General features: G+C 39.2%; 1 protein-coding gene across 1 annotated transcript; it reads left to right on the top strand.

Annotated features, from left to right (window-relative positions):
- The first annotated feature begins 33 nt into the window (after positions 1-33).
- On the top strand, positions 34-15,740 carry PWP2 (PWP2 small subunit processome component). The gene is made up of 21 exons (XM_069023071.1): positions 34-100; positions 202-314; positions 995-1,089; positions 1,468-1,567; positions 2,059-2,202; positions 2,625-2,760; positions 3,206-3,426; positions 3,899-4,042; positions 4,801-4,871; positions 5,571-5,707; positions 6,769-6,917; positions 7,539-7,686; positions 8,716-8,866; positions 9,220-9,400; positions 10,342-10,489; positions 11,400-11,508; positions 11,806-11,871; positions 12,014-12,232; positions 13,338-13,488; positions 14,544-14,618; positions 14,768-15,740. Exons 1-21 carry the CDS (start codon positions 83-85, stop codon positions 14,919-14,921), a joined length of 2,730 nt encoding a protein of 909 aa, XP_068879172.1. The 5' UTR covers positions 34-82; the 3' UTR covers positions 14,922-15,740.

Consider the following 15,740-nt stretch of genomic DNA (forward strand, 5'->3'; position numbering starts at 1 on the left):
CCCGGCGCATGTGCGGATCCCGGCCCAGCGCCCGCCCCTCAGCGCCGCAGTTCCGCGGCCCCGCTCCCCACGTGCGGCCGCCATGCGCTTCGCGTACCGGGTGAGCGCGGGGCGGGGGCCGCCCCCCATCCCCACCATCATCTCCCCCTCACCTCCCCATCTCCCCGGCCCCTCTAACCCTGCCCCTTCCTGCCCCCGCAGTTCTCCGGCCTGCTGGGCACCGTGTACCGCCGCGGCAACCTCAGCTTCACCCGCGATGGCAACTCCCTGCTCAGCCCCGTCGGCAACAGGATCTCCCTCTTCGACCTGAAGAAGTGAGAGAGCGGCGAGGGGCGGGGAAGGGGCTGGCGCTGCCGGCGCGGGTGCTCTGGGGGGAACAAAGCTCTGAGGGGCTTGTGGAGCCCGACCCGTGGGGCTCTGTGGGATGCTCGGCCTTCCAAAAAATCCTGGAAAGCGTCTGCCTTAGCGTTTAAAGGTAGAAGCCTGCCTAGTGGAATTCCTGTCACGGTGTTGTGCGGGTACATCCATATGGAGAATAGCAGAGGAATTATGTAAAGCTGTATTTCAGAGGAAAAAAAAAAAAAAAAAGGGAGAAAATAGGTTTGTGTTTGATTAGTTGTGTGGATTGCCTGCGTGCTTCTGTCTTGTCTGTAACAAAGCTCAGAGCATCATCAGCCTTTCCCGTGTGCCAGAGGTGTGATTGCTGCTCCCTGTGCCTGTATTCCAGTCAGGAGCCTGTCTCTTACATATAATCACAGACCATCCTGAACTGGAAGGGACCCCTGATGACCATCGAGTCCATCTCCTGGCCCTGCACAGAACAACCCACGTAGCTGGTGTTGATGGGATTGTGACAGCTAAAGAAAGTTATGGGGGTTTTACATCCAGATTGTCTGTAGCTTTTAACAAAGACATCAAACCACATTTCATTGATACCGAAGATGTTCTTCCTACATCCCTGTCCCCATTTTACTGTTCTGTGGTTTTGTTGCAGTAACAAGTGTGAGACGTTGCCATTGGCTACACGGCTCAATATTGTGTGTGTGGGGATCTCTCCAGATGGAAGCCTTGCCATTCTAATTGATGAAGGTACTAGCACAAAGGAGACGTTTGTTTTGTGAAAGAATTCAGTAAAAATGCAGCCTTGAGTGGGGGAAATCTGAATTGCTAGGTGTTCAACCCTAACACAAAATTAGAGGTGGTCTGCTTTAAAAATTACTTACGTTAGAATTTTTGGGGAAGATATCTTTATTTACAAGAACTGAAAAATAACTTTACAGAATTTAGTGTCTCATCATTTGGATTGTATTTTTTTATTTTAATAATATTAAGCACACTGTCTTGAAAAGTTTCTGAGGAGGTGCTTCCCCCCCCCCCCCCTTTAAGGAAAGAAACTAAGCATGCTAGGATTATGATTTCTTTGGGACCACAATTATTCTCATGATCCTTTTTTTTCTGCCCTAACAGAGGGAGCTGCCTTGCTTGTGAGTTTGATTGGGAAATGTGTGATACATCAGTTTTATTTTCACAAGCCAGTTCACAGTGTCAGCTTTTCCCCTGATGGCAAGTAAGTGAAGAGTGCATTCTTTATGACAAAACAGCAGGAATTGCCCCATAAACTACTTGTGATCATGAAGACACCCTATAACCAATCTGTGAATGTTTCCTATTTGTGGATGAGGGGAGATTTCAGGCTTATCAGAGTTGCTTTGTAAAATCAATAGGGGAAGAAAAGAAGGAAAGCAAAGCCTTGGAAATAGAATATCCTGGTTTGAGTGTTTGAACTTTTCCTTCTGTTTTGAGACTTGGAGAATAAGAATTTCATTATTCAACTTAAGTGATTTTTACTGAAGGTTTTCTCTTTTATAATGCTTAAGTTGGGGGATAATATCAATGTGCAAATACTTTGTTTTTCATTCAAAACCAATCCATTTTTATTGTTTCAGTAGCACAGGAACCTTTTTATTATTGTTTTGTTTCATTATATTGTCTGTACTGAACAGTTGTTTGCTTTATCAGCTTTGTGTGCAATGATGTTTTTTGCCCTGCTTATGCCAGGAAATTTGTGGTTACAAAAGACAATCTTGCTTACCTGTACCATGCTCCTGGGAAGAAACGAGAATTCAATGCATTTGTTCTGGACAAAACCTACTATGGCCCATATGATGAAACCACTTGTATTGACTGGACTGATGATTCCAAGTGAGTTGTTAAATTGAAGCATTGTCTACCTCCACATGTTAATATTTGCAGGCATGTTGCAGTCCCATTTTCTTTCCTCTGAAGTATTGTACTAGCTTTAAAAATTCTGTCTCTAATTAAAAAATATAATCAGGCAGACCAGAAGGTATAAAATATGCATGTGTTGGGGATCAACACTGTATTCTTGCTTGAAAATGCATATTAATTCATAAAAGGAGTATACCTTAGGAATGTGAGCATGGTTGACATTTTGAATGTGTTTAACCCTCTTCTACCTCGGCTACAGTCACCACCCTCAGCTTACAACTCTGATGTTTGTAAAATGAAAGTGGTGACTGGTGAATTTGAGCTCAGAACATTCTCTACCCAGTGAAGAGTTTTGCAATCCAGTGTTCTAATTGGAATTGGCTTTTCTTTGGCAGGTGCTTTGCAGTGGGGAGCAAGGACATGTCTACGTGGGTGTTTGGAGCAGAACGATGGGCAAACTTGATCTACTACTCTCTTGGAGGCCATAAGGATGTCATAGTAGCCTGCTTTTTTGAAGAGAACAGCCTAGATGTATGGATAATTGCACAACATGCTTGAATTTGAATATTAAAATAGTTGAAGCAGAATCTTATCTGTAGATGGCTATTTTGACAATATCTCAGAATTTAGAAAATACAGAAGTGTCTCTTGATTGCTCTGCCATAATTGTGTGTTTAAATTTGCTCCTCCAAAACATTATAGCTTTAAATATGAAAAAATTATTTAGCTTAGCTGTAATGCTGACTGTAATTTGGTCCTTGCAAAATTTTTCTGAGGGCAGGTAAAATAATTCACCAGTTCTCAGGACAAGTTAAATTTCCAGTTCAAAGCACCTCAGATCCCAGAGGACTAAGTAATGTATTATCCTGATGAGAAAATGCACACTTGCTCACCCTTCTGCACGTCCATATTCATATTTTTGCAGAGCACAGAGTGTAGGTATTGGACAATAATAATTTGTGTGTTTGTATTCTAGCTGTACACAATTAGCCAGGATGCAGCTCTGTGTGTGTGGCAGTGTGACACTGAGCTGGATGGTTTGAAGCCAATGCCCCCTAAAGATGCAGCAAAGGAAAAGAAGGCAGCAGAAGATGATGAAGAGCTGCTTGAAGAGCCAAAGGGTGAAGAAATTCATGGGAAAGCTGATCCAAGTGAACAAGAGACTAGAAATAAGGTTAAATATTCACGTGTTGCGAAGTAAGTGGTTTTCAGTTATCAAGTCAAAGTTGTAATGGGATTTATTGTACTGGGCTCTTTTATTCATCTGTTATAACTTATTCAAAGCAGTATAAAATTGCCCAGGATTTAGAAATTCACTGCAGATCCCGTTTTAAGTAGTACTGGTAGAACTCCTGTCTATCTTACCTTGATTATATGAAGGGCAGTACCTTTCACCTTCAGAATAACAAGTGTAATTTTAATGATATAAGAAATACTGCCTCATGGTGTGTTAGTGTTTAGAACTCAAAAAGTGTAAATGGGATCTTTATTACAGTACCCTTTCTAAGTCTGGAGGCTTTGATTTCTTGCCAGAAGGGGTCAGTTGACTTCAGGAGATGGCCCAAAGGTGGCTCATCAGCCTCTTTGGTGAGCTGCTTGGAGATGCAGCTCTAACAACATAATTTTCTTTAACATTCACCTTGCTTCTTTCTTATTTCTTGCATGCCAGGTATTTTTTCAATAAAGAGGGAGATTTTAATAACCTGACAGCTGCAGCATTTCACAAGAAAACACATCTTTTAGTCACTGGTTTTGCCTCTGGAATCTTTCACCTCCACGAGCTTCCAGATTTCAATCTGATCCACTCCTTGAGGTGGGGTATGGGGTTGTCACTGGTTTTGGTTTGGTTTGGGGGGGAAGGGAATAAGTTTTCTTGGGGAGGGTTCTTGTTTGTTTGACTGAGAACACATCATGCTGAGCAGTGAAGGATGAATAAAGAGAGGACAAAAATCTTAAAACACGACTATCTGTTTAATACTGTAATTTCTGGAGAGGTAGAATCATAAATGTATGTAATAAATACCATATAATTCCACTCTATAGGTTATTTTGGAAAAGTGAGGTCTGAATAAGGAAACTACTCAGGAGTTCCTGGTTGTTGGCTATAGATTTCTTTAACTCTGTGGACTTTAATATTTTCAGCTTCTTTGTAGAAAATATTATTATATTCCATATAATTATGGAAAGGTCTGCACATGTAAAATGATCTGTAAATTGTGTCTAAGTTGAGAAATCAAATCAGAATTCTTTTCCGTAGCTGTAGGATGCCAGCTAAACAATTTCCATATACAAAAGTATTTTATTTTCTTAGACTGGGGAGTTTTACTCTCTGTTGGCAAGTACATCTTTAGGATGCAGATCCTCTGCCTTCATTCTGAGTAAGGAATGTTTGATGGTTTGGAGTGGAACAAAGGAAAGAACTTTGTGGGTTTTGATTTTACAGTGGTACAGAAGTTCAGTAAAGCAATCAAACAACTTGCTTGAATAGAGTTAATAGGTATTAAACTTCAAGTGTTATCACACAAGATATAAAAACACAGGTTTTTTTATTGGATAATCCTCTTACTTTAGTATTTCAGACCAAAGGATAGCTTCTATTTCTATCAACTGCACTGGTGACTGGATTGCATTTGGATGCTCAGGTTAGTCAATTTTTTTAGTCTGTATTCATGGAAAAATGAGGAATGTGGTGGGCATGAGGCCCAAAACCCTCTTGCTTGTCTTGATTCCGAATGTTAAATAATTTATAATCTCATATCTGTGGTGTCTAGGTACAGTAAAGCAAGTATCACTTATCAATCTCTCCTCACAGAATTCTGATAATTCAGAAAAGTAGTTTGTTGGTACAGGAAAAAATACATATTTCATATAGAAAAGCTCTAACAGAGTTAGGGGAAAGCCCAGATCCCTTGTAGTTAATTTCTGCTTTCGTTCTAGGCTGTTCTCTCTTCCTTTGCTGCTTGTTGCACGTGGCATTTTACAAACCTGCCTGGATGTTCCTGCATTCCCACCCTGTCCATAATGCTTTGCATGAAACCCAAAATTTTACCTTTATATGCAGCCCTGCTTTTCTTTCCAGCTCATTTATCAGCTTGTTGGTAACGTTGCTGTTGTAGCACTAAAAACATTATTCCAAGTAACAGTTCCTGGAGGAAATTGTCGAGGAAATTGCCTTGACATTTTAAAGGAAAAAGCTCTTATTAGGACAGAAAGATGCAGAATTCAACCTGTCTGCATCAACCTTTGGTTTTTTTTAACATTGCTTGCCATTGTGTGTTTAGTGGCTTGCATTTGCAGGGTCATTGTGTTCATGATTGTGGTAAATCCTGCTGTGGTTACAGGTTTGGGGCAGCTCCTGGTGTGGGAATGGCAGAGCGAGTCCTACGTGCTGAAGCAGCAGGGCCATTTCAACAGCATGGTTTCCTTGGCATATTCTCCAGATGGACAGTACATAGTAACTGGAGGGGAGGATGGGAAAGTAAGTGAGAGAATATTGCTGGAAAATGAACTTTTAGTAACGTACTAAGCAGCTTGACTTTCCATTCTATGTAGAAAGCTCTGTTACTACAAAGTCACAAATTTTTATTCTCTCTTCCCTTAAATGTTTTGATTTTTCTCTCTAGAGCATTTTGCTTTGTTGTTACCTCTGTCTACAAATTGCATCACTTGCACTTTCTAGCAGATAGTTTTTTAATTATCATAGGTCCAGTCACCATAAAACCAAAAATATCTAATTCATTAAGTGTTAATTTATTTATGATTCCATGATATTTTGGGATGAATGAACTTCAGCCACCCAACTTCTTGCCCTTTTAATAATTGTTTTTGATATGAAATTAATTTCAAATTATTCATAAAAATGCAATTTTTTTGTTTAATGTACCATTCCAAAAGCTTGTTATTTTAAAGAAAAATTAACTTCTCATGGATGACTTGCATTGAAATAATAGGCTGTGTGTACAGGTACTTTTATTTTAAAAGATGCTTTGCCACAATGTCTTGGCACATAAGTGGGACAACAGTAGTAGCTGATTTCCAATCAAAACTTTTGAATGTCAGAAAAAGATTTGCCAGTTCATGGCTTTTGCCATTCAGATTGAAAATTGGCCAAACCCCAGAAGCCTTAAACTGCAGAAAGCTAAATGCATAAGATATTTGTTCAGGAAAAAAACCCCACCTGAAATACTGTCTCAATTGTAACTTCTGTAGCAGCTTTGGAGTTGGTTTTGAATTTGACACTTGTCTTAGCCCTGGCAGTACAAGCCTGGAAGCTCCAGATGCTCACCAAGTGTTACTTTCCTTGAAAACTAACTTTGTTTCAACTTCATTTGTGTCTATCTCCACTTAGATTTTTATGTTGCAAATGTGTCTTAAGAGGCTTAAGGATAAGCTGTGGCCTCTTGACTGATATTATTCAAAGTCTTTTATGCTGTTGTAGAGTTCTAGAACTAGTTTTTCTTTACTCTGCTGCTGCCTTACCCTTGTTTTCTCTCTTTGCTGATGGAGATTCCAAGAAGTCTTTCCTTGTCTGTCTTGCAGGTGAAAGTGTGGAACACTTCAAGCAGCTTTTGTTTTGTCACCTTTACAGAACACAACAGTGGAGTAACTGCTGTAACTTTCACTTCCACTGGTTATGTTGTTCTGAGTGCTTCCCTCGATGGAACAGTGCGTGCCTTTGATCTGCACAGGTAACTCTTTACATGAAAGCTTTTGTGTCTCATTTAGTCCTCAGCTTTCACACTGCCCCCAAAACGCAGCAAACTGCTGATTGCTTGCTTGAAGTCGCATAAACATGAACACTGCCTTACTGGTTTTTGATTTAGCCTTTGATTTAAATTTAGATATTATATTAGATATAATTAGGAATGCTGTTACTCCATCCAGTTTCTGTGAAGAAAATCCTGGAGAAAGTTTCCTCAGAGAAGCTGGAAATCCAGGAAGATCGTTGTCTGGCTCTGTTCACATGGGGAGAAGGCACTTGCCTAACAATATTTTCTGCAGTATAATACAGCTGTGCACAGAATTGGGTGTGTTAACAAGCCCATTTTTCTAAACCACTGACATGTGCTATTTGATAGAAGAAAGCTCCTCTGAGTATTTCTGTCTTCTGTTTCTGCAGAGTTTTTCATACTTCTTTTGAATCTTGTAATTATGCTGAGTCATCACATCTAATTTTATACAAAGAATATTTTGTAAAGACTTACAAATCTTTACAAAACAAATGAACTCATTTTTTAAATGCACTTGTTAAACACACATTTAAATCTACTTAAAATGTTCTCACAATTTTTTTTTCACCTCTTCAACAGGTACCGCAATTTCCGTACCTTTACGTCCCCACGACCAAGTCAGTTCTCCAGTTTAGCTGTGGACTCCAGTGGCGAGATTGTGGCAGCTGGTTCCCAGGATTCCTTTGAAATATTCATCTGGTCGATGCAGAGTGGGAGGCTGCTAGATGTAAGGACCCACAGTGTTGGGAGGGCTTGAATTTAACACAGTGTGGAGTGTGGTGATACTCAGCAAGTTTGGGATTAGTTTCGAGGGTTTCAATATAACATGAAGTGTTTTGTTACATTCAAAAATAAGCTACACTGTGTTGCTCTCAGCATTTTTTTTTTTAAATTTATTGCATGGAGATCACCCTGAATTTGTGTAGGAAGTAGTTCTTAAATTTTTTGAGTAATGAGCTCTTTCTAGTGATGAAGTAACACCGATATTGCTGAGCTAACACATGGGCATGAGAGTCTTTCCCTCCTTGTTCAGAGATGTTCTTTTCTACATATTTTCTGCAGGCAATGAAGAAATTGTAGTTGCTGTATTAAGACTGATACAGATTTCATGGAGGGTTTTGCTGCAGCACAGCAGGGCCATGATTTTTCAATTATTTTTTCAATTCTTAAGCATTCCTGTACATCTTGTACAAGTAGAAGAGCTCAGTGATTCACTTACTTAATTTGGCACAGCCATGCAATACAGGTCACTTCAGTAACTCAGGATATACTTGACTGGATCTCCAGAGTTTTGAGTTTAGTTTCTTTCCTTGATTTTGTTTTTTTGAGGAGTAGGAGCTCCATGAAATGAAAATCTGTTACTCTTATTCTCAGTCTTTTTTTTTTTTTTTTTCTGAAGTGTTATCAACTGCAGGGGATACTGAATTCTCAGAGCAATGGCTTGATTTTTCTCAGTTGGTCTGATTGTTTTGAATGGAGGGAGGAAAATGGCACACTGCATTCCTAAAGTGTGCACATAGGAGTGGTTGTAGATGCTTATATAGTGGTAGCACTTCAGGGAATTTTTTTAAAACTTCTGAAAATAAAAAGTTGAGAATCACTGGTGTGTATCATGCCCTGTGTCCAAAAGTGATCTCAAGCATGTGTGGACAAGTCAGGCATGGTTCAATGGCTATATCTGGAGTTTACTGAATGCAGACTACACAGAATCAGTTTATTTCGCCTAATTCCAGGTTATTTTTGCTTCTCTTCTTAGGTCTTAGCAGGTCATGAGGGTCCCATCAGCAGCTTGTCCTTTAACCCAATGAAGTGTGTTCTAGCCAGTGCCTCTTGGGATAAGACTGTCAAGTTATGGGATATGTTGGACAGCTGGAGAACTAAGGAGACACTAATAATGAACTCAGATGGTAATCTGTTTCATTTCTCGTCTTTTATCAAATATAAAAATACTATGTAAAATATGTTAATAAGAACAGAACATGTCAAATACAGACAGACTCATTCTTGGAAATGAAAATCTGTAGTTGAGATACTTCACTCTAGGACTTGTTCAACAGTGCAGTAAATATTTTTATTTAATTCTAGCTCAGCTTTATAATTAGCCAAACATTTGTATGTTGTCCAGGAGAAAAAGTACAGTCATACTTGTTACTCTTAAATTTTTTCTAATGGTTGAGATAAGATCCTAGAAAAATTAAGGGTATTTTCTTAGAAAAGTATCTGACTGCATTTTTAACTGTTATTATTAAATTCTTTGCAGTTCTTGTTGTTGCCTTCCGTCCTGATGGCAAGGAGCTCGCAGTTGCTGCTTTGAATGGCCAGATAACGTTCTGGGATCATGAAAATGCAGCACAGACTGGCTCCATTGAGGGCAGGCACGATCTCCAGATGGGGAGGAAGGAGCTGGATAAAATAACTGCCAAGCAGGCAGCCAAGGGCAAGTACGTACAGGGGGCTGCAGTGACAAGGGGGTGCCATGCTGGGGTGCTTTTGAATTGTTTTTCCATTTGTTTTCAACACGAAGATTTCAGAGTGCATCTGCTGTTGAGATGTTTTGATTCTGATGCTGGATTTGAAAAGACTGCCTGACACCTAGATGCCTCCCTTTTGTAGTTTGCTGTGTTCTCTCACTGATCAGCATCACTCTGAGCACGTATTCTTTCTCCTCAGTTGTGAACTTGGGTTGCCAACGTGATATTAAGCTTCTCAGGCCAAGTTGTCAATTTGCTAGGGGTAGGTTTTAAAGTAGATAGCTTCCTACAGAAATACTAGTATGTAACCATTAGTGTGTAGAAACTATTATGTTTTTTGTAAAAAGTAATTAAAGTATGGGGTTTATTACCTGTTGCTATGCATGTGAAGTAATGTTTAAAGGCAAGTTGAATTTGTGTACTGTCAAAAAGTGTATTAGAGAAATGTTTTATTCTTCTCTTTTCCCTTTTTTTTTTCCTGTATTGCTTCCACTCAAAAAACAAAATCAAAAAAAATAAAGAAACAATGACTTTTTGGAAAAAATAAGGGTTTTTTTTGTGATGAGCTCTCAACCATCTCTTTCAAACATGCCATGGCACTGGTTTTTCTGTAGCTCTCCTGGCTGTGCAGGGTGTTGTGTAGGGTGTAGTTTGAGAATTCCTTCATTGAGCTGGGACTTAGAAGTATGGATTCAACTTCAAAAAGCTGTAGAACTGTAGAAGTTCTAAATTGTTTGTGATTCATAGTAAAGCACCAAATGCTTTGTAGTAAATTTGTGTGTAAAGCACATACTATGTGAATGAAGATCTCCACTTTTTCTGTGGAGTGGTTCTGAGTCTTCACACTGTACTCATGTCTTCTAGCTCGATTGTGACAGTGAAATTAACTGCTTTCTCTTTTTCTTTACCAGATCTTTTACAACTCTCTGCTACTCAGCAGATGGTCAATCTATTCTGGCAGGTGGATTGTCAAAATTTGTCTGTATATATAATGTCAAGGAACAGATTCTTATGAAAAAATTTGAAATTTCATGCAACTATTCTTTAGATGCAATGGAGGTATGTGAGCACAGGAGTCTTTTTTTTTCATTTCCCCACCCCCACAAGACTTTGGTTTTGGTATAACATCTCATTAAGTGTGATTCATGAATGGTTTTTTAAGAATGGGCTTATTTTTGTGCAGGAGAGAGGGTAGGAAATATTCCTCTTGGAACAGAATTAATTCCTGAAACTCTTGCCAGATTTGCAGTGTGCTTGTGTTGAATGGGCAGAACTCTCAGGCATACTAAGTTAGTTGGCACTAGACTTAAAATGGAAGTGAAAATTTAAATTATCAACATTTTGTGCTAAGCTAATTCCCCTGGTGTCAGTTTGTGTTAGCAGAGAAATGAAGGATTTTTTTGTGGGCATGGAACAACATCACTGAGCTTTACAAACTCTGTTTCTGAATATTGCCAAATGCCAAATTAAATTCCTTCAAGAGTAAAGTCAATGATGAAAAGCATCAGAAGGAAAAACATTCCAGTAACCCTTTTCAACATCCCCTTACCTGGGAATGATGATTGTTCCAGTGTTCGTATCAGGCTGTATTTGACTGTGGTTCCAAGTACACTTCTTTGTCAGCAGTGGTTTGTGAGTTACTGTAGCTCAGCATCTGGCTTGAAAGAGAGAGAGCCAGCTGAAAAAGAACCCTGGAGGGGATGGGTTTTTAGAAATGAGGGCCCCTAAAATCTCATTTACATTGTGAGGTCCCTAAAATCTCATTTGCAGTGTTCTGGCCACACAGCCCTTGAATTAGCACAGTGCAGGTATGGAACCTGAAGGGCTGAAAGAGCAGGGCTGCAGCTGAGGAAGCAAACACTGCATCTGACAGAATACAGTTATAATAATGTGAAACCAAAGCCTGAACTGAGCTCTGCCATGTGGGAAGAGATTCAGTGCAGTGAACAGAACTTGCATGTTTTTCTAGGAGTACTTAGATCGGAGAAAAATGACTGAGTTTGGCAGCATGGCTCTGATTGATGAAGGGGGTGGAGGTGACGAAGGTGTTGCCATCCCTCTTCCTGGAGTAAAAAGAGGTATGGCTTTGGCTTTGCTTTCTTGTTTCTAATTATATGTAGATCAAAACCCTTAACGTAGACAAGAAGGGTTTGACTTGTTGAGCTCAGTTTTAACATCAGGATTACAAAATTCAACCCCGCCACTTAAGCTGTAGGATCTCTTGGACATGGACTGTCCCTTTCTTACCCGGTCTTTAATTCTGCCAAATTTTACCATGCTGCATATTATTTATTGGTGACATCATAGCCAGAGTTGATAACTAGACTGTGAACTTGTGGTGAATATGTTAAATCACTTCTAAACTTCTCTTTTAGGTGACATGAGCTATCGACACTTCAAACCAGAAATAAGGGTGACTTGTGTGCGATTCTGTCCTACAGGTTGGTATCAACAATTTATTTAGGATTTTTTATTCCATCTAAAACAAGCAAAAGCATAGAGCATTGGAGGATTATCATTACTCTTCTGTTTCCATTCTAGAAAAGTCATCTTTGTTGTTAAATATTGTTATTTCTCTTCTAGGACGAAGCTGGGCAGCCACCACCACAGAGGGTCTCCTGCTCTATTCACTGGACTCTGGGCTAATTTTTGATCCTTTTGAGCTGGACATTGATGTCACACCCAGCAATATACACAAAACACTGAGTCAGAAGGAGTACACTATGGCTATCGTCATGGCCTTCAAGCTGAATGAAAAGAAATTAATTCAGGAGGTCATAGAGGCTGTCCCTAGCAGTGAAGGTGAGTGGGTGGATCTTCCATGAAACTGGGCTGAGCTAGCTGTAAGCAGACATGTGCAAGCCAAAGTAAGTTGAGGTGTAAAGACAGACTTTTTAGTGTTAACTTATGTTTCAATTTTACCAATCTACTTCATGCTCATTTAGTGACTTCTCAGCATGGAATTTGATCAGGCCTAGATGTGCAGGCAAAGTTTTTGGATGCCAGTTCTTGGAAGCAGCTGATGTTGAAGGGGCACAGCAAGTTTAACGTGAGTTAGCACTGTGCCTGTGTGATTAAGAACATTAACCAGTATCAAGGATGTAGTCAGTAGTTTGAGGAAAGTCATGAATCTTGTCTGCTGAGCACTTGTGGCACCACATCAGGACTACTGTGCCTAGTTCTGGGATTGACAGCACAAGAAAAGACATTGATATTCAGAGCATCTGATGGGGGGCTTGGGAAATGATTGGAGGGCCAGAGTCCAGCTGAGGAGAGGCTGTTGTAATCCACCGTTAGCGGGATGATTGTGTGCCTGTTTCTTAAACCAAAGCTGTTTATGAGAGTGGATTGTATATAAGGAGGTCATTTAGTTATATGTGAGATTATTCTGAATGCTTCTAAATTGTGTTTCTTTGTGCTGTGCAGTTGCTGATGGCATTCAGACACTTCCTGTGTGGGCAGGTGACTTTGCTGTCTTTTCAAGTATCATTTACTGCCTCTGATTGTTGTGCATAACTAGTTCCACTGAATACAGCAATTTGGCTGAAGTAAGGAGCAGCAACAATAAAATCTTTTACACTGAAAGAGGAAGAAAGGGTGGAAGTAAAAATTTGGAAGGAGAGCTGCTGGGGGGAGTGCTCTGCTCAGAGGAAGAACTTGGAGAGGGAGGAGTCAGTTTCTTGCATTTAAATACAGTAGTGTTTGGAAGGTTCAAAGAAGGAAGATTTCTCTCCTTAGAGATTGTGGTGCTGTACCCTGAAATACAGCACTAAATATCCACTACTTGCCAAGATACAGCTTTCTTCTCCTTCCCCTTATGCTTTCCTGTGGTCTCTTTCATGTTATTCCAAATAATAACTCAACTCTATTGAGTGTTTATGGGCTTCTTTTTTACCTTTTTGCACAGTTGATGTTGTCTGCTCATCACTGCCAGACCTGTATGTGGAGAAGTTACTGGAGTTCCTGGCCTCTGCATTTGAGACCTCTTGTCACTTGGAGTTCTATCTTATTTGGGCTCATAAGTTGCTCATGCTGCATGGACAGAAGCTGAAAACAAGGTGAGATCCCATGAAAGTGAAAATGCTGACAAGGATTTTAAAATTAAAATAAAAACCTTTTAGTTTAAGGCTTTTATTTAACATTTAGTGACATTCTAAATAATGCATACACAACAATTAGAACTACTTCAGTTTTACAACTTCTGTACTAATGGTAAAAGTTACAGTTTGGACTTGATCTTAAAGGTCTAAAAAGATTCTAGAAAGTGTGTATGACAGAATTGGGATACCTTACTGGATTTGTATCCAAGATACAAAGATACATTGCAGTAACATTTTTCAAATATAACAGATAAAACTTTGCCTAAGTTGCTTAGCCAATAAATGTATAAAGATTACAAGAGTGATAGTAGGATTTTGGCAATTGTGTTTTTAAACAATTATTCATCTTAAATGTAACTGAAAGGTAACATGCAGGTACTGATTGCATTTTTACAGACTTAGCTTGTGATTGTAGCATGCACTCTCAGCTGGTAGTACTCTGCCTTCCTACAGAGTACTTTAGAACTACATGGGCCTGGTCTGTGAATTCTATTCAGCCCACCCATAATAAGGAATTTTTAGACTTTCAGGAGCAAAAGCAGGCAAATTTACAATGGGCTGAGTGAGAGGCAGTCTAAGAAGTCCTGCAGTTTAAAAAACAGTGCATTGTAACTCTTGCCTTGGTTCAATGTGGGTATAGTGTTTTAGTTACTGAAATGACTGGAACAAATTCTCTCCTTTTGTTGCTGCTAAAGTAGAGGAGGAGCATTTAAAACAAACTCTCCCTTGTTCAGAAAGTATTGTAGTATCTGGAAGGAACTGTCATTGCTACAGGAAGTAGAATTAGCTCTTCAAGATGGAGTTTGTCATTAGAAAAAATATAGTTTTCACAGTATACTGCTTGTATTGAGTATAATCATTGAGGGTAGAGTACAAAAGAAAGAACTTCTGTTTATTTAGTATTAAAAAGTTTGCATTGAAGTTAATGTGTGCTTGTTAAAACCTTGAAAGTATTGAAAAGTTCTAGATCTTCTCTGAATTGCACTGCAAATTGCATGTTTTCTCCATCCAAGGTCAGTGAAGCTGCTCCCTGTGATACAGTTCCTTCAGAAGAGCATCCAGCGTCACTTTGAAGATGTTTCAAAACTGTATGTATTGTTATATTTGAAAGTTCAAATCAAAAACCAGGTGTGATTTGGGGGATGATAGTGTGCTGTTAAAACTTTCCAGACAGACTTCTTTTAGAGGTGTTTTTATTTCAGGAGGGTAAACAACGTGTTCCTGTTTATTTTTACAGCTGTGAATGGAATATCTACAACATCAAATACGCGCTGGCCATTTCTCAACAGCGCGGCATGAAACGTCCAGCAGAGGAAACACCAGGAGATGATGAAGAAGAATTAGATTCTGACAGTGATTATCTTATGCAAGAAGCTCATAAGGATAATTGAGTTCCTAATTACTCTTTTTGAGAGGGTGAAAACCTCAGACAGTATTTTATGCAGTGGTATTCACTGAGAATGAGTGGCCCTCATAGTGGCATCAGTTCCTAACGGTGGGATGGAGTTACATGGGAGGTAGTGATGGAAACGTGGGATATGCCATGGATGGCACTTTTTGCCTATTTCGTGTACCCTTTGGCTGTAAACTTGACAGCACTGATTTCTTGATTAACTGATTTTTTTAAAAATAATACCTGATTTCAAATAAGAAAACAAAAAAATGGTCTTAGTGAAGTTGGAAGTATGACTGGATTAATTCTTTATTAAAAATGCCTTGTACATTAAGTATTGTGAATTTTGTAGTGCAGGCTTGTCCTATATTGGACTCTTGAATTTTAAAAAGCATAAAAATATTTTCTGAATTGGAAATGTACTGCTCTTAACTTGTTTTAAATCTTGTTTTACTTGGATTTAATAGGTACATATTTCTGGAACGCTCTTTTCTTAGTTCTGTGACTCCCAGACATGATGAGGTTTCAATAATGAGGATAAATGTTAGACCCATAGCAATGACTACGGGACAAAATTTACTGGGCTTTACAACTTTTGTAGAGGTTTGACTGACAACCTTGAGATACTATAGTGAAAATTTGTTTGGACATTACCAACTCAATAATGTAACTTAAACTGTAAGAGAATGTGTTACAAAATGTGGTGTTTTATTTGGTTTGGGGTCTTTTGGGTTTTTTTGTTCATTTGGGTTTTTTAAAGCCCTTTCTTGTCTTTTTTAAAATGTTGCTTTTTAACACATTAAAACCTGAAACTTTT

The sequence above is a fragment of the Aphelocoma coerulescens genome, chromosome 1 (genome assembly GCF_041296385.1).
Source record: "Aphelocoma coerulescens isolate FSJ_1873_10779 chromosome 1, UR_Acoe_1.0, whole genome shotgun sequence".
Taxonomy (NCBI): domain Eukaryota; kingdom Metazoa; phylum Chordata; class Aves; order Passeriformes; family Corvidae; genus Aphelocoma; species Aphelocoma coerulescens.